The 18036-nt window shown below is 52.9% G+C and overlaps 1 protein-coding gene across 1 annotated transcript; it reads left to right on the top strand.

Moving 5' to 3' along the window:
- The first annotated feature begins 11057 nt into the window (after positions 1-11057).
- Positions 11058-12918, top strand: LOC140605438 (uncharacterized). The gene is made up of 3 exons (XM_072777684.1): positions 11058-11260; positions 12160-12353; positions 12593-12918. Exons 1-3 carry the CDS (start codon positions 11151-11153, stop codon positions 12913-12915), a joined length of 627 nt encoding a protein of 208 aa, XP_072633785.1. The 5' UTR covers positions 11058-11150; the 3' UTR covers positions 12916-12918.
- The last annotated feature ends 5118 nt before the right edge of the window (positions 12919-18036 follow it).

The following is an 18036-nucleotide window of genomic DNA, read 5'->3' as shown; positions in this document are numbered from 1 at the left end:
ACTCTAATTGCTTGATTGGATTACGGGATTTGGGTGTGGTCCCTCCCTGACGGAGACCATTCAGGTCAGCCCAGCTCCTATTCTTGCCTCCCACAACAGGCAACTTTCAGATTATTCTCAACCACCTCAACTGTCCCTGCACCTTTCTCAACAGAATTTGTTCAGAGTTTCTATGTTCAGAGGAAACCTTTTTGAATGTCCTTTCCTTTGAGTAACCCCAAGGGAGCCAAGGAGTGTTAGACGTTAGTGCTCTAGGACAGGGAAGATCACTCTCCCAAAGGAGCTCAGGTATCACATAGGAACTCGTTCTCCTCACCAGCAGAATGTTTGTAGCTGAAACCAATTATTTGGGAATATGGCATCCATTGCTTGGCTTCTCCACTTCTATCTCTCGGGACTATGATTCCAATCTACAAAGATTGTGAATGTTTTGATGAATACCAGTTTCTGCCTTGGTGTGGCCCGGGTCCACCACAACAGGAATTCTCTCACTGGTTTAATGTTTTTGGGAAACATTCCTTTGAAACTCCCTTTCCTACAAGAGTCTATATCCTAAATCCAGTGTTTATATGCCTCATTTTACCTGTACAAGACCACGGGACCTTGAACACAAGGCACCAAGCACCAGATGCCCGGTAACACACTGGGGTGCAACCTTCCTTCCCCTTGCCTTGGGCTCCAGGAGGCTGAAGGAGAATGTGGAGCTGGGGAGTCAGCGGGACCAGCGGCACCAGGCTGGGCTGTTGAACCAGGCTGAGAGGGAGAAGACACAGAGACGAAGGTGAGGAATGGGGCTTGTGACCCAAACGCCAGGGCTGATACGACAGACCCCGAGTCCATGTGCATGCACAGTGTGCAGGGCGGCTGTGGGCAGAGCCAGGCTGGGCGAGGCAGCCAGAGGAGCTCCCAGGCTAAGAGGGGCCACATTTGGGTGATGGAGCTGTCCCTGCTGATTTGGTGTGGGGTTTGTGGCTGGAGCAGTGTCCCTGCACCAGTGAATGTATGGAGCTTGGCACATGCCAAGGCAGACCCTTTCAGACTCTGTATGTAAGAAACTGCCTGGACGACCTGTTCAGCTCCCTGTAGTTAGGACGAGGGGCAGAGGTGGGCGTAGATTGGCTGAGGACGGAAAGGACCAGGTTGGCCCAAGCCCCAAGCAGGTGTCCGGCTGGAAGCCAGGGAAGGGAGTTCCTACTCCTTTCCCTGCTTTGATTTCTCGTGCAGGCAAGAAGCCGAGCAGAGGAAGGGCCTGCTCCACAGGTTCCCCAGGAGACCCCAGGAGGGGCAGAAGCGCACCTGGAAGGAAGACACGGAATCTTGTGACTATGTGAGGGTGAGTGTGCGCTGCTTCCCGGGCTGTGCCCTTGGGGACTCCCTGGGCTCCATGGGCCTCCTGGTGGAAGCGGGGCTCCACTTCCTCTCTGACCAGTGGCAGTTGAGTAGGGTGGATTTGCACCCAGTTTTCCCTTGGTGCCCATGATGTTGCCTCCCACCTTCTATGTGTGTGAACACTGGCTGTTTGACGTGTGAAGGTCATTGGCGGGCACTCCTGGAGCACATACCAACCTCAGAGAAGAACAGGCCGCTGTCCTTTGTGACACATCATCCCACACTGCCCATCCCCACTCAGGAGCTCCCACCATGACTCTCCAGCAGCAGGACTCCTATCTCCTCATGAGCAGAGAGGATGGAAGCGCTGGTCCAATGGAGGAAGCATCGCTGTGAGGCAGGACTTTGCGTGTCCCCCCCATGTCTCAAGGGCATCAACAGCATCCTGTCAGGCCTTTGTTCTGGACAAGCCCTGCAGCCAGATTCCCTACTCCTAGGTCAACAGATCCCAACTCTTTCTTTCCCTGTTCCGGGGGAGGGGGTGGTTACTAGGGTCCTGGCCATTTGTTGGTTTCTTTCTTTCTTTCCTGAATGTTCATTTTGCCTTGGTGCCGGGGCCAAACTCATGGAGTCCTGTGTGTTCTCTTTTCCCACAGTGTCCACACATGCCGATGCCCGTCTACACCACCAGGAGGCCTTCTATCCCTGAGCCTGCCCTGCTGATGGAACCACGTACTCAGCCCCCTGACATAAGACTCCCGTCCCATTCCACCTCTCATCTCAGAAGCCCTAAAGTTAGCCTCAGCCCACCTGGTGGACCTCGGGGTGCCCAGCAAGTGCCGATCACTGACACCCCTCTGCCGGCTCGCCAACCCTGTGTCAGGGCTGACAGCCTGGTTGTGCAGCAGAGAGCCAAGAGGCCCTGCAGAGTCTCCCTTGAGGGTCCCCAGGCTGGCTCCAAGGGCCATGGGCTGGGACACACCCAGGCACCACCCAAGTATCCTGAGGAGAACACCCGTCCCGCTGTCAGCAAAGCATTGGCAGACAATTCCCAAATGCCCCTCCAGACTCCAGGCAAGAAATGTGCCCAGATGCCCCTAGACAGGTCCCAGAACTCCCGAAAAAAACCGTGATGGAGGCCCTCCCAACACACCTGCAGGATCATTGAGGAAGCCCCTCTAGGGATATTGGGGAGTCTGTGTCCTCCAGGAAGCAGACGTGCCCATGGATGCACAGCCCAGCCCCCGCAGACCAGGAAGACACCTGCCCTCCATCCAAGCAAGGGCCCCCAGCCCACACCTGCCACACCTCACCTGGGAACGCTGCAGCCGTGCACCGAGCCCCCACGGCCGCCCTCTGCGCGGGCCCCCACTCAGCCCCTGAGAATGGTCTTCACCAGATTGAACAGAAGCTGCTGGAGCTCCCGGTTCCTCGCAGCTCCCTCATTCCTTCCTCCCGAGAAGCCAGGCCCTGCTCAGGGCCCTCCTGCCCCCCACCTGTCGGACGGAGCCTGTGTCTGTGGCCCCTGGAGTGTCCTCCACGGTGACCTACAGGTGTCCTCATCCTCAGAAGACACTGAGAGCGAATGAGCCAGCTCCTGGCCTCGGACATTATCCTCCACCCCAAGCACCCTGAGGGGGTGACTGCGGACCTGAGGACGTGGCCCCTCCTGGACTGATATGGGGAATCAGCACTTGCTCAGCTCCTTTGCATGGGAATCCTGGGTCCACAGCCTGCTGCCTCTCATGCTCCTTGATAGGTTCAGGGGATACGTAGACATTGAGGGTGTCCTGCACACCCAGTGTTCTGCGTGAAGTACTAGCCAGGCAATGTGGATCCCTGAGCATCCAGTATGGGTGCCATGTGCTCCACATGGGGCCGCGGTCGCACATGGTCTGTAATGGGATGAGTTGACAGTTTCATTCTTTATATATCCTGAAACCCACTTCAATGTTGGGTAATGATGCTTCCTTTCAGAGGCCTGAGCATGGAGATTTATCTCTCTCCAGATGATTTCCTAAGAAGGCAAAGTTTGACTAGTGGGCATGTAATGGTCCAAATAGCACAGGACCCAGGACTGGGTAGTTCCCTCTGACTGTCTGTCTTTCTCTCTCTGTCCCTCGTTCTCAGGCATATCTCTGAAGTGGGCCAATGGAAACAATACAACACCATGTGATACCAAACCAAATGAAACTCAGCAAAACCAAACCAACCCAAACGAAACCAAACCAAAGCACATCCATAGTTGTGTCGTGAGGATTTCTTTTTTAGGAAAAACAACTGACTGCTCTTTCCTCACTCCAGAGCTCCTGTTCAAGGGTGTTCCCTCTCTCTGTGCATATGGAGGGTAGAGGAGCTCCTCGATGTGCACACTAGGCTTTTAAAAGTCAGAGGGCAGTAGAGAAGCCACGGTGTGGGATCCTTCTCCCACCCTCAAGCCCTAAGTAACTCCCATTCATGCAATCATTATGTGACCCGGGTCAGATTCTGGTCCCTGGAGCCTCAGGCCCCTGTCTCATTCCATGAAAGCTGCCCTATTGCTGCCTCATGGCTTCAGAGGAAAATGCAGCTTCCTGGGCACTCAAGGGATGCATGCCACAACAGAAATATTCCCTACTTTCTGGAAGCCTATGAGGATCCCAGGGGTCCAAGGGTAGGAAGGCCTATCCTCACAGGGGATGTCGGGATTGGAGCTAGTGAAGTAGCCTAAGGATCCTTGGACCTGCAGGTGTGTAGGGCACAGGGGTGAGGATGCAGGCAGGCTTGAGCAAAGGGTCTTCAGGCTGGGCTCTCCAGCAGTACTGGCACTTCATGTGCTTGAAGGGGATTTGGTCCATGTGCCCAGGGAGACCAGGGAGAAAGGCTAGCGGAAGAAGGTCTGAGCAGGCCTGTGCTCTCCCCTCTAGTCACCTCACGTGTCTTTGCTTCCCTGCCATCAAAACACCAAACCAAAGCAAACCAGACCAAATCTATCTTCCCAATGGAAAATCCACTCTCATCCAGATATGGAGGAAGACAGAGTTATCTGGACAAGCTGGCATAGGTTATGGATATACCATGAGCCTGAGACACTAAATCTCAAATTGTCAAGAAGCAAAACTTATATATGGAGAACGATAAAATTCATTCCAGTGACAAGAACCAAACATAAAGAATGTATCTATAAAATATGAGTGTAAAAAATTGAAGTTACCAAATGTCTTAAAATCAAAGAGTTGAGAAAACACGAAACCAGTGGAAAAGGGGAAAAAGACAAAAAAGCATCACGGAATTTTAAACTGCAGATATAGGAATCATTAGATGAACAGTCAAATTCTCTATACTGTGTTGTCCCCACCTGGAATACGCAGCCCTTTGATGTCCATACACATGGTGTTCATGGCATCTTGGGAGCTGATCTCCCGGGGAGGGGCCTGCTGCACTGATGCTCAGGGTCTGTTCCTGGTCCGGCTTACACGTCCCCTTGCCTCGGGGCTGGGCTCACTGTGAGCTCTTTCTGGTTTTCCTGCGTGGCTTTGTTCCCTGAAAGCCCCCTGTGCCTCTTTAGGAGACCAACACGAAATGGCTGGAATCTGATCTCCAGCCTGAGAGCAGAAAGATCAGGGTCCCGCTCTTCAGTAAGCACTCAGGGCCAAGCAGGAGTCACTGGGGTGTGCCAGATGCTGCAGACGCCTGTGGTGGGTGCCCAGACCAGTCTGCCAGAAGAGAGAGGGTTGCCCTGTTACTGTTCCTTCCAGGGTCTCTGCACTGAGAGCTGTCCCCCGGGGGTGCACCTACACTCTCTGCCTATCCCAGGGGAAGGGGCAGGGTCCCCACTTCCCTGTCCTTTGCAGGATTCCCATGTGGAGAGTGGTCAGCCGATTAGGCAAAGTGGTTCCAGTTTTAGGGCCAACTGAGCTGTGAGGCACCTTGCACTCTTGTTGGCCATGACCAGTGTCCACACCCCAAGGCTTGGGAACTCCACCCCCGTGGGCACCCCCATTCTTTCTGGGACTCTGAGAATTCTGAGACACTGTGTCCAGAGTAGTGTCTGCCCATTTCACCACCTGAGCTCATTTCAGGCAAGGTTGTGTCTCACCGGATCAGATTGCCAAGGCAGATTGCAATGTGGGCTCTGTGGCCCTTCCCTTTCCCGATTCTGGGGTGCGTAAACTGCCCGCCCTGCCATTCACCTTCTGATATATCACTTTGGATTCACGTCTCGCATCTCCCACCTTGCAGAGGGTGGTCGCTTTTCTACTGAAGAGTTCCAGCAATTCTTTTATTAAACGTCAGGTGGGATTCCTACCTTTTCACAACGATCGGATAGCATCTACCTACCATCAAGGATCCAGCTGAGCGGAGGTCCCCAGTTTTCGACAATCTTGCCCCTTCACTATCTTATTTCTTTGCAATTGTAATTTTGCCAGTGTTTTACACAGTTGAGCTCACTGAATTTTTAAATATATTTATTCTTGCGATTACAATAATCAATTATCTGAGGTTCCTCGGGGAGTTGGTACATACACAAAGCCTAATATATTCAGTAAGTAATTATGAAAATACAAGTATTGTGATGAATCAATTTTGAGTTTATGATGTGCAGAGGAACAGGGTTAGAGGATGACAATACCTTAGTTCAAATCCAACAGTAGATACGGATGCATTTATCGGAAGCCGGAACGCCCACCGTCCTCCTAATTTCTGTTAAATGCACCGAATCCTATTTGGGAATTTTCAAATCGGATATAGAATACGCTTCTTGCTCAACTGTTGTTTAACTGATGTAGCAGGATCTGATGACTCTACCTTTGCTTATTTAATAGAGGATGCTCAGGCATAGCTGGTGGTTTCCCTATCCTGAGGAATCCACACACATGTAGAGAAAGTATCCTCTTCTCTTTTATAACGTAAAATAAATATGTGTCACTTGCTTCAAAAAGTTAAAATACATTGACACCAGACCTAATGAGGTATGAATACATGTGGAAAACCATTTGACTTTCTAAGACAGCATTTATAATCATTCCTTTATGTATGGATGTGTGTATTCTTTGAGTATCTGCGTGTGTTGGGGGTTTGTTTCAGGAAAGAGGGTCTACCTGGAGGAAGAGCAGACCTTGCCCATCCCACACCCCTGTCCTCCAAAGCCCCAACTACCCTGAAAATTCTAGTGATGAGTGACCTGTCACTCTTCCTGAAATTTTCTCTCTCCGACAACAATCATGTCTAAGTCGAGTTGTGACTCTGAGCCTGGGCTGTGGATCTCCTCCTAAATAGTTCCCTCTGTGCCCTGAAATCCTGTGTCAGTCATTCTGGCCTGAGCCACTTTGGAAAACCAACCATCCTCTACAGCCCTGGATCCAGGAATTCTAGATGAATGAAGACTGACAAGTATTTTTGGAATTAAAGGGTTTAAATTCACAAAGTGGAGTTAGATTTTGAATGACTACATCCAATGAAGTGTCTTTTATTGTTGATTTGATGTGAACTGACAGGAATCTTAAGTGAAATGGCAATAGGGCAGGACACATGAATGATGAAGGAAAAAGCCACAGAAAAATCCACATATGCAAGTCAATGTGTATAAATTTCTGTATCCAAACCTCTGCTGGATTAACATCTGCATTCAGACACACACACACACACACACGCTCACACACCCACACTATGAAAACCCACAGAATCATCCATTCAGCTCCCTGCACGCTGTGGCCAGCACCTCCCGGATGACCTTCTCCCACCTGTGCTATCCACACCTGAGCAAGTCCACCCACCTATTCCCATTGCATAGGGGAGGTCACAGGAAGGAGCCTTGCACCGTGAGCTCAGACCAGCAGAGGGCGACGCTGGCCAGCCCAAGTTGTTCCTAGGCTTCCAGGAGGACCCCACTTTGTGCAGCTGCTCAGGCTGGCAGGTGTGCAGCTCCACACTTTGGGCTGCAGCGTGTGCATTTGCTAGAGCTGCAGAGGCACGATGAGTATTGACAGAAGGTCTGGGGACGTGGTTCCCACCTTCCAATTCTAGTGTTGCCACAGCTGGACACTGCCTGCTGAGGAAAGGAGAAAAATCTTTCCTGTGCTGTGCTTCCAATGCTCCGCAGTCCTTGCTCATCCCCTGTGCTGCCCCTGCACCTGGGGAAACCATGGCTTTCATTGGAAGCCTGGAGGCCCTACTGGGAGGTCAATATTGGTTTGGAAAAGAGTAGATCAGGTTGTGACCCTGTAAGTGCCAGGAAGTTTCTGATAATATTGCCCTGCGAGTAATGGGTCCTCCTGCTTCACCCCTGGCCAGGACCTTCCAAGCAGGGAAGGAGGGCTGAGGAATAGCTCTCACGAGCAATGTTACTCCCTATCTATTTCTCCATCGACTGTGTGTCCATCTATCGCTGACGAGCCTCCCTGTCATCCATCTCTCCTCCATCATCTCTCCATCATACACCTAGAAATTTCTCATTCCTCACAATGCACATATTCACTTTCACATAATAGGAGATGAGATGACTTTCCTGCCGCTCTGCACCTGATTTCACAGAAACTACTAAGGCAGGACTGTCTTGGCCCAGTACATGGTAGTTTTTAAACGTAACTGTCTCGTGTTTTCAAATGACTTAGCCTGTGAATAAATCCATTGAAAATGACATTGGCACAGGCATGTTGACTCCTCTCTTTCCTAGAAAGTCCTGCCTGCAAGGCTGCTGCTTCCTGGTGAATAGCTCCATGTCCAAGAGAAGAGAAAAAGGAAACACAGGAGCCCCCGTTTGGACAAACACCACAATGTCCTCCATTAACCTGGTCATGAACATGTCTGCACGTGGCCTGGCCCAGAGCCTGATCCTTTGTCCTCCTGAGCGCTTGCCCCATGGCCCATAGCCTTCCCCATCGCTGTGACACAGTCAGCACACGAGCTGCACTGGAGCTTCAGTTCTGTGAAAGCAAGCGTTCCAGAAGACATAGGACAACCACCCCCTTCTGGACTCTTCTAAATAGCACATGAGATAGTGAACATGCGTGTCAGCATAGATATCATTAAATTTGGAATAATTTGTGTGGAGTCAGTCTTCTTGGATGTGTAACTCATGAATCGAAAGTTGAGGAATAGATCGGTTCTCTGAAATAGCTGCAGTTTTGAACACCTGACCCAGGGTCACAGGGCACAGAGGGTCCCATTCGGGAGCAAATCCACAACCCGAGACTCAGAATCACAACAGGAGACCAGACGACACCTTCTGCAGGGTTTGCCTTGGATTCAGGAGCCTAGGATCCTGGGAAGCTGTTGCCCATCCCTGCCCAAGGGGACTGTCACCTTCTGGGCCTCCAGAATGAGGGTACCGGTGCCCACGTGTGTGCACAGAGGACCTCGTGGACCTGGACGCATGTACACACCAAGGAAGAACGTGTGGGTGGAGGTATGTCCTGCAGGTGACACCCGCCTCCAAGGTCATAGATATGAGGCCACAGTGGCCTGGGGACATCTGGGGGAAGCACCCGCTAGGATACTCCCTGTCCCACAGTCAAGACGCCGACCATCCCCATGGGCACAACGGCTTGTTGGTGTCAAACCGGGGAAGACTGGACAGTCATGTCTGAACCCAGGCGTGTGTCCAGGCTGGGGTCCTGGGTGCACACAGTCTTTCCCTGGGGCCTGTGGACAGGGCTGCGGTCGTGTCCCTGTGTGCACAGGCCATCGCCTGCAGGGAGGGGGGGCGTCGGCAGCACGAGCGCTGCCCCTGCAGCTTCCTCCAGGAGTGGGTCAGGGAGGGGGTCCCAGGGAGTGAGGTCACTTCCGTGTCACAGAGCCCAACAGAACTTGGAACCCCCGTAACCAGGCACCCGCATCCAGTGCAGCCCCAGCTCAGGCTCACTTGGCTGGAGACATCTGCTACTGGAGGATGTTCTCTTGCTGCCGGCCCACCTCTCGGGGCTCTGGCTCCCAGGAACCCCGGGGGAGCCGCTTGTTCCAATGCTGTAGGCATTGGCTCCAGGATAGATACCAAGGCGTCAGGGCGGTGATCCGGAGGCGCCGTCAGGTAACACAGCGCAGGCCAGGCCAGGCCCCCTGTGCCACCATCCTGGGAGCCTCATCCCCTCCTCCTCAGTTTCAGGGAACCAGGAATGTGTGGGCAGGTCCCATGCAGGCTGGGGGACGCTGCAGGGCGGCACATTCCCCGGGGATCCCTTCAGGGTCACCCTGATGTCACAGTGGGCAGGGGGGAAACAGGGTTCCTGAGGTCCTCTACCCCCCCCGGAGTCACCCCGAGGCCCTGCAGCCACATCCCTTTCCTCTCTCCAGGGGCGGTGGGTGCCGCCTGCGCTGTGGTGTGTCTGGGTGGAGGCAGCTGGGGGTGCGGCCCAGGCGAGGGGGCCAGACCGGGCGCTGAGGCCTCCTGCCTGGCTGCCGGGCACTGTCTCCACAGAGCTCCACCCGGGACGTGGGGCGCGAGCGGGAGGAAGAGGTCGTCTGCCCCACCGCCTCCAGGTGCAGGGAGGTGCCCTGCGCAGCTACCAGAGGCCAGCGCGGGCTCAGGGTGAGTGCAGGGGCTGGGCCCCCCGACACCCGGGCCCTGATGCGGCAGGAAGGGCACCGGGTCCCAGAAGCCAGCCTGCTACCCCCTGGGCCCCCCGACACTCCTGCTCCCACATGAGTCTGGATCCCCCCCTCCCCACACCTGCCCCCATGGCCCTGCCCCTGCCTGGGCCAGATGCAGAGTCCCTGCGCACAGATGTGTGGGAACATCAGAATAGAGCCCTCAGGGGAGGCCTGGTCGCCCGGCGGTTAGCGCCTGCCTTCCGCCAGGCCTGATCTCCGAGGCCCGGGATCGAGCCCTGCCTGGGCTCCCTGCACGGGCTGCTTCTCCCTCCGTCTGTGTGGCTGCCTCTCTCGGTCTCTCTCTCTGTGTCTCTTGAGGTCCTCGTATTGATCCAAATATTTTGAACATTTATCCTCTGAGATTGTTTCTTTATTGCATAGTTGGTCCTGTTTGTGTAAGAGACAGGCAGGGAGCTTGAGCGGGAGAGGGAGCCCCAGCTCCTCAAGCCCACGGGGCCCCAGCGCAGGGCCTGCCGGGGCGGGATCCCAGGTCTCCTGGCGGCTCCCTGCAGGCTGCACGTCCCCTCTGTCCCACCTCAGGGTGCTGGGGCCGCGGCCGGGAAGGGGCATCAGATTGTCCCGAAGAAGCTCAGCCGGACGGAGCTGCTGGGGCACGAAGACCGACAACTGCTGCTCGCCTTGCAGCGCAGGGACGTCATCTCCATTTGCAGCTTCTTAGACGACTATCGTGGATTCGCCACCACGGACGAGGTGCTGGACCTGCTGTTCACCGAGTGAGCACCTGCCCCTCCGCAGCCCAAGGCTGGGCCACCTGCTGCTGGGGAGGCTGGGGATGGTGTGAGCTTCCCGGGCTCGGGCTGCTCCCCCGCCAGGAGCAGGGTCCCCCAGGGCCTAGCGGGGTCCTGGAGGGCAGCCGCGGGGCCTGGCCTGTGGCGGGTCAGCCAGAGGGTCTGTGCCTGTGCTCAGCAGCTGTCTTCCTCCCCCATCATGAGGCCTGGGCCTCCTCCACCCCACCACCAGGGTCCTGAGCAGCCTGTTTCCCATTTGAAAGGGAGGTTTGAGAGTCTATCGGGGGTCTGTGTCCTCGGGCAACCAGACCGGGGGACCCCGGGGCACCCCGGGCCCACTCGGTTATGGGCCATGGGCCTCGCCGAGCCCTTTCATGCTCAAGCCTTCAGGAGGCCCCAGCAGGTGCGGGCGCTTCTCCGGGAGCTGCCCGTGGCCCCACGCCCAGAGCTGACGGCCCCCGGGGCTCCGGCCTAGTCAGGGGTCAGAGGGTGACAGCCCCCATTATGAGAGGTCACGTCCACAGGACGATTCATGGGATGCCCCCGCCCTCCTCTAGATATGGGTACATCGTAGCTGCATGTGGTGACGACGACACGGTCCAGCGTTGGAAACTGTGAGTGACTCCGGCTCCTGCAGGAGGGCCTTCCCTCTCCAGGAGGGCAGCGAAGGGGCTGTGGGGCGGGGGGGCGGCTGCACCCTCACCTCACACATCTGCAATTCCTGTGACAGAGTAAAGGTCTAAGGCCCCTTCTTGAAAAGAGGGCAGGAGAGCCAGGATGGGGTGCGGTCTTGGTGGGAGACACTGGGAACCCTAATGAGAACTTCTCCATGCCCCCCAACCCTCTCTCTGCCCCACACCTGGGGCCCAGAGCAGAGGGGGTGGGGAGCATCGCACTCCCCAATCTGGTGGCACCTGGACCAGGGGGCACAGCAGGTGCTCAGGAGGGTTGGTGAGGCCTCCAGACCAGGCGGCCCCCACCCTGTGGGAGATGAGAGATTAGAGTCAGTGGAAGGACACCCCCGGGGGCCCCTCTGGAGGGAGGCAGGCCAGAGCCACAGGAGGGAAGGTGGCGGTCCTGGGCGGCTCCTGGCAAGGCCTGGCAGGACACAGAGCCCGAGCCCTCCTGCCTTGGAGCTTCCCAGAGCGACAGTGTGTGCAGTGAGGGCAATGACAGGCCAGACGCCCCCAGTCCCCGGACGCCTGCCGGTTGACTCAAGGGGCAGGTGGGCAGGGACCAGGCTGAGGAGGGAGTCCCGCTTCCCCAGGAGAGACGGTGATGGTCACCCCGCTGGGCGTGGGCTCCCCAGAACAGAGGGTGCATATCAGCCCCTCCTCAGGGAGCAGGCCTGTGGCAGGCAGGACCGCCAGGTGGCAGGGACACAAGGAGCAGGACTGGCCTCTGACACCCCGCACGGGAGGCCGGGTCCCCGGGTCCTGCACGGCTTCCCCGGGACACCTGCATGTGACAGAGCCCTGTCTTCTGACACCTGTGCCCGCCTGTCCCTCCACAGGGCCATCTCCTGCATGCTGGAAATATGGCTGGATTATTATGGGGACGACTTTTGTCAGCTCCCCGAATTTCCCTCCCTTATGAAAATTCTGCAATTCGTAAGACAGCACATGCCAGGTTCAGACGTGGAACTCCGTGCCCGGCGTAACCTCCAGCAATTCAGACGCCTCCATACAGTGGAGCCAGAGGCTGGGGGTGAGGAGGCCTGGGGGTGACTGAGCTGGGGACAGGGTGGGCCCCGCCGATCCAGCCTCCATGCAGCTGGGCTGGGAGCAGGGGGTGGGCTCACACTTCACCCCACGGGCTGCAGCCTGGGGACACCTCCCAGGGCTCATGCCCTCACGCACGTGGAGCAGTGGGAAGAGTGGTCTTGACTTGGGAGGCACGTGGAACGTCCGTCCTAATGGGGATACTTTGCCTTCCTGGAGCTACAGCTTCAGCCCAAGGAAAACACCCTGAAGCAGCTCAGGAGCAAGTCCCAGCTCTGACCGTGGGGACTGCTGCCCCGTCGGGGCCTGCGGGGATCCAGGCCGTCCCGGCCGCTGGGGCTGAGGGCTCGGCCCGCGCTGAAGCGCCCGCTGGGGAGGTGAAGCCCCTGCAGATAGTGGTCACTGCTCTAGTTCACTGCTCAGCCCTGGAGGAGCCCCCTGCACCCGCGGCCACCCCAGAGGAGGAGCAAGCCCCGGCACCTGCAATCGGGGTCCCCAGAGTGCCAGAGCCGCCACCTGCATCTGGAACAACTGGCTTCGACCCCTGAGCTCACCCCAGCTCCCAACGCAGGGCTCGTGGTGGCTGCAGCCCAACGGAGGCTTGCCCTCCCCTGGCATTTCACTGTTTCTATATTTTCCATTTTTCTTTAAACTTTAACCTGTATAATGGCTTATGAGTTTTATTGTAATAAAGGATAAGTTAACTTCACACAAAATTGACTCTGATGGTTTTAAATGCTACATTGTACTTAGGTCAATCACAGTGTGGCAGGCTCGGAGCCCAGGGCACCGGGGGACACAGCCCAGGATCCGGTGCTCCCCTGGGAAAGGCAGAGGACGGGAGGACACAGGACATCAGGTCACTCCTGCTGCCGGGCCGCGGCAAAATTTTGAGGGTACTCAGGCCCCTGCTAATTTGTTTTCCAGTATTTTTGGATTGCAAGAGCAGTTGCAGGGCACCCAAATGACATTAGAAATTTTATGCGGGCTCTAGTGAGGCAAGGAGGGTTGTGTGACTCTCCCAGGTCTACAGGGAATGGTGCTGATCTCTGGACGGAACGTGTACATTTTTCTAGGATCTGCCAACCTGGGGACATTATCCACTTGGCTTCCCTGCCCTCATGGAGGGTATATGCCTCAGGAGAGGAATGTGGAACATGCTGAGAGGGTTTCCGCATGAAAGGAAACCAAGCAGTGGAGTGGGAGAACTGTAGCCTCGTTGTGTAAAAGTCTTCTGGGGAACAATCAGAAATGGTCTCCAAATATCAGACCCTCCTCTTGAATAGAAAATGTAGTCAGTGTTTTATAACAACCACCCATGAACAATCCATAATAAGAGACATAATAGTAAAAGTAATAATCAAGAGCAATGTAATGATTGGAGGACGATCACAGTGACTTTAACGCTATTAAAGCAATTAATACTGACAAGTCTCCTACAACAAACCTAAGAAGTTGGGAGATTCTGGTACATATTTCTCAAATTCCTTGTCAAATCACAAGATATCAGGACCTTCTTCCTGGGGTATCTCAGGCTCTGAGCCCCATGTTCTGATCAAGAAAATTATTTCATAAAGCCAAAACAGGTAGCCTGTGGCATAGAAAGTCAAACCAACTAGGTCCAGGTAATGGGGGATCTTGGGAACTTGTGTGCACATACCAGTGGGGGAGCTTTAAAGAATGGAGGTGGAAGGGGGGCTGTCTGGGGCTGGCCAGCCACATGATACCCATCAGATTTCAAGTATTTGGCCAGCCCAGGGTGCATGCAGAGAAGGCAGGAGCCAGACTCACAGCCAGGGTCCATGAACCATGCTATGACTCCCACTAAACCCCAGCATTTTCTTAGCCTTAGCATCCCATTGCCCTTCTTCCACCTCTTCCATCCAACCACTGGAGGTCCAGGTAACCATATTTGCATATAGAGGCTCTGGGCTGTTGGAGTGTGAGCCTCTGTCAACCAGACCAGCAGGGGTGACAAAGGCAAGCATCTGAGTTTCATATTGCCTTTGGGTGAACCCAGGAAGTGCTGAAGTTGCTGGAGTAGGTGGGCAGTCACCACCCGGTGCCTTCAAAAGGCAAGTTCCCCTTTTTTGGAACAACGAGAGGACTTTAACCATATCCAGGGACTCAGGCTGGCTGAGATTGTCCAATGGTGGTTCCCTGACGCTGAGCTGAAGTACAAAATTCTAAGGATATTTGCGCAGGTGTCAGCTGAAACCTCTCCAGGAAGACAAGAGCTGCTCCTTGGTTCCCAAGTAGACTCGAAAACATTTGACGACTCTGGCCATCCAAGAACAAAATCCCTATGTCTTCCCGCTCATCACAGGAGGTATCTGGACCTACAGGAGCTCTCATAAAGTTTTATTAGAGATTCAGTTAGGTCATGGGAAGCCTGGTTGGATTTCAAGTTTTGACACTATCAGTTCTCAGGGTCTGAGCTGAAGCAGATAATTCTGAGGATGCTTCAGTTCAGGATAACTTTCTCCATCATCTTCACAGAGGCGAGTGATCCCTGGGCCCCCAAGTGTTCTTTAAAAACTTTGTGGAGGTTCTGGTGGACCAAGGATGCCCGGAAATGGCCGCAGCTTGCTATGTGGAGAGGGTTTCTAGGAGGCGTTCAGAGGGAAAACCAGGCATAGCTCAGTTAACTCCCTGAAATGAGGATGGAGTAGAGATGGAGCAGATAAAAGGAGAAGGGAGAGCTACTTGGGGAGGGAACCTGAGCTCCATGAATAGGGACCACCAACCCCAACTGTCAGAGTAGACAAGCACATCTCCCCACCCCTCACCCCTGCCCCCAGCCTTATCCCCTGGGTGTTCAGGCACAGCCGTGGTCAGTGCTTGCTTTGGAAGTTGGTGCTGTTTAGAGAGCGCTACAGAGTTCCTGTCCTGCTCGACGTGACATTCTCCCCAGGGCTCATTCTTTTCTCTTTTTTAATATATCTGATTTTGTTTCCCCCTTTTCTGTGTTTCAATCCTAAGCTCTCTGCCTTTTGTTCGACCCTCTTAAAAAGTTCAGTCTGATCAGGTATGTCCATCAATCTCATCATCTTGTAGAACTCTGTCTCAGAGATTTCTGAGGTGTCACAACCAATATTGTTGCCAGCTGTGTATGTTGCTCCCTGTCGCATGCAGATGTCTCTTGGCTCTCATCCTGGGATTCCCACCAGAGTGTTCTCTTGAGTTTTCCACTAGTTTCCTATTGTCACTGTAATGAATTACCATACACTTAGTAACTAAAAACAACAGAAAATATTTCTTTCTTTTTTTTTTTTTTTTACAGGTTTGGAGGCCTAAAACCTACAATGAGTCATTTTAATAGTCGTATGGTGGTATCTCACTGGAGAAACCCCTATGGATTCTCTATGTTTCTTACATACTTCATTGTCTCATTTGATGAAAATACTTTGCTGCAGTTTTCACAATTGGCCTTGGTTCTTTAAAAGCAAATAACTTTGCTTAGTAAAATTATATATGGAGAAAATATAGAAGTGAAGTATACATAATTGTTTCATTGAAGATCTAGTAGGTTCCTTGAGACTAGAGAGTGTGCCCCATTTGTCCTTAAGTCTGCAATGTGTGTTAATAAAAAACTCCAGGACCACCGTCATCATTACTCTTCCCCCATTTTGAGTTACTACCATTGGTAATTAAGCACTGTTGTCACCTCTGTGTCTACTTCATACATTTCGGCAAACCCTAGGTTTCTGTTCATCAAAACAAATGAATAAATATCCTACCTCAAGTGTAATAATATCGCCTATTCCTCCTTGAATATACTTGGCCAGGACTTTTAGATACTGGCTGTTCTCTTTTATACTTCCAGTTCTTTCCTTGGTCAAAAGCAGGGAGTCTGATGCAGGCTATGGTAAGGCATGGTTGGACAGGATGGTTAAGACCTCTAGTTCCTGTTTCTACCCTAAATGTAGAAGGGCACATTCGGTTTGGGAGTCAGCTGGAATCTCAGGAGGAATCCATTTGAGAAGACCAGAGTTGAAAGGTAACAGGGGGAGCCAAGGGTGGAATAAAGCCATAAAAAATGACTTAAGCCCCAAAGATCAGTTGTATGGAGCTAATTTTCTTAGACTCAGTTTTCCTATAAGTAGATCCTTATCATTTCCCATTGCCTGGGCCCCTGAGCTGTATCATGGCTCTGTCATGCTATTATCTGAAAGTTACTAACTCTTGGAGAATATAAGCAGAGGAGGTTTGGAGACAAAAAACACTGTTAGGAAAATGCCCCATTTTCTGTTACCCATCTCCTGTTCTGTTTCACTGATGAAGTACAGATGGTTCTAAACACCTGGAAAGCCCCTGACTGCAGTTCATCCAAGTCCATCTTACCAGACCTAGGATGTGATGCACACAATCAGGAGGGAGCATTCAGGTACCAGGGAACTATGGTCTCTCAAACACTGACTATCCCATAGGACGTAGTGGGATGTAGGTAGTGTAGGTCGTGGAGTCTTTGGCCTATGTGTAGGATTCTCTCAAGTGCTCAGTTTCTCAAACTGAATAAGTCTTTTATAAACTTGTTTTGTTACCTGAGGAGACTTGGTTCAAAAAAGAATAGATTTGCACGAAGATAGTAATGGTTCTCATGGGTGATGGTGTCCATACAGACAGGTGGAAAATGACTTCATTTCAGTCCGCACTCACCAGGACTAGTAGAATGTCCCTGCATCATGAGGACATTTTAATACCTCCCTACAGGTATCTGAGGACAGGGGTGTCCTATGATAGCAGAACGGCCTTCAAAGGAGGACAGAGAGTCCTTGTTATTTTGGATGCTCATGGAAGTGGGCAGTTTTGAATGGAAGTAATTGTCAAATGGGAACATAAGCTACGGACACTTTGGCAATAAAATGGAACAGCAATCTTTCAGGTCAGTTAAAGTGATTTTGACTAGATTGACAAGAAGTTGGTTTGAACGAGGACAGGGTATTTTGTCTGAGAACTTGTTTCAGACTCTGCTAACTAAAGTGAAACTCAGTCATTCTGTTCTGAGCTCCCACAGGCTTCCCATCAGGCTGTGGAAACTGCCATGTTCTATGTTACTTTGCTGGACATGTATTTTCCAATGAAAGTCTGAGGTTCTAGGGCACCTGGGTGGCTCAAACGGTTAAGCATCTGCGTTTGGCTCAGGTCATGATCCTGGAGTCCAGGGATCCAGCCCCGTTTTGCTCAGCAGGGAGTCTGCTTCTCCCTCTGCCCCTGCCTTCCCACTTGTGTATACCAGCTCTCTCTCAATTGAAAAACAAACAAACAAACAAACAAATAAGTAAATCTATCTATAAAGTCTGAACTTCTCTTTCCCGAGCAAGGAGGTGAGCCATTTGTTATGTTCCTCTCAATATCTCCTTTTCAAAAAGTGCAGGACAGTGAAATACCACTGGGCTGAAAGACAGAACTTCTAGATTTGAGTGCTGAAGCTCCACTCTGGCTTCTAACTGGAAGTGTGGGACACAGAACCAGGGCACTTTCAAATCTCAGATGCTCCTCTGGTCGGTGATCTATAGTTGCCAAACATCACTATGCAGGAGATTTGATCGGACATGTGGTTTTAAAAATTCAGATTCTTAACTTAAGAATTCCGAATATGAAAGTGTGAGAGTCAGGAACAGACCTCTGATTTTCAAAAATATTCTAGGTGACTAGAATCAACTTTC

Source organism: Canis lupus, chromosome 15 (assembly GCF_048164855.1).
Source record: "Canis lupus baileyi chromosome 15, mCanLup2.hap1, whole genome shotgun sequence".
Lineage (NCBI taxonomy): Eukaryota > Metazoa > Chordata > Mammalia > Carnivora > Canidae > Canis > Canis lupus.
The sequence above is the reverse complement of the archived record's forward strand: the minus strand, read 5'-3'. Positions and strand labels throughout refer to the sequence as shown.

Coding starts and splice junctions, on each gene's coding strand:
- LOC140605438 (XM_072777684.1), top strand. CDS start 11,151: ATGAGAGGTCACGTCCACAGGACGATTCATGGGATGCCCCCGCCCTCC. Junction 11,261..12,159: donor ACGGTCCAGCGTTGGAAACT/GTGAGTGACTCC, acceptor GTCCCTCCACAG/GGCCATCTCCTGCATGCTGG. Junction 12,354..12,592: donor AGTGGAGCCAGAGGCTGGGG/GTGAGGAGGCCT, acceptor CTGGAGCTACAG/CTTCAGCCCAAGGAAAACAC.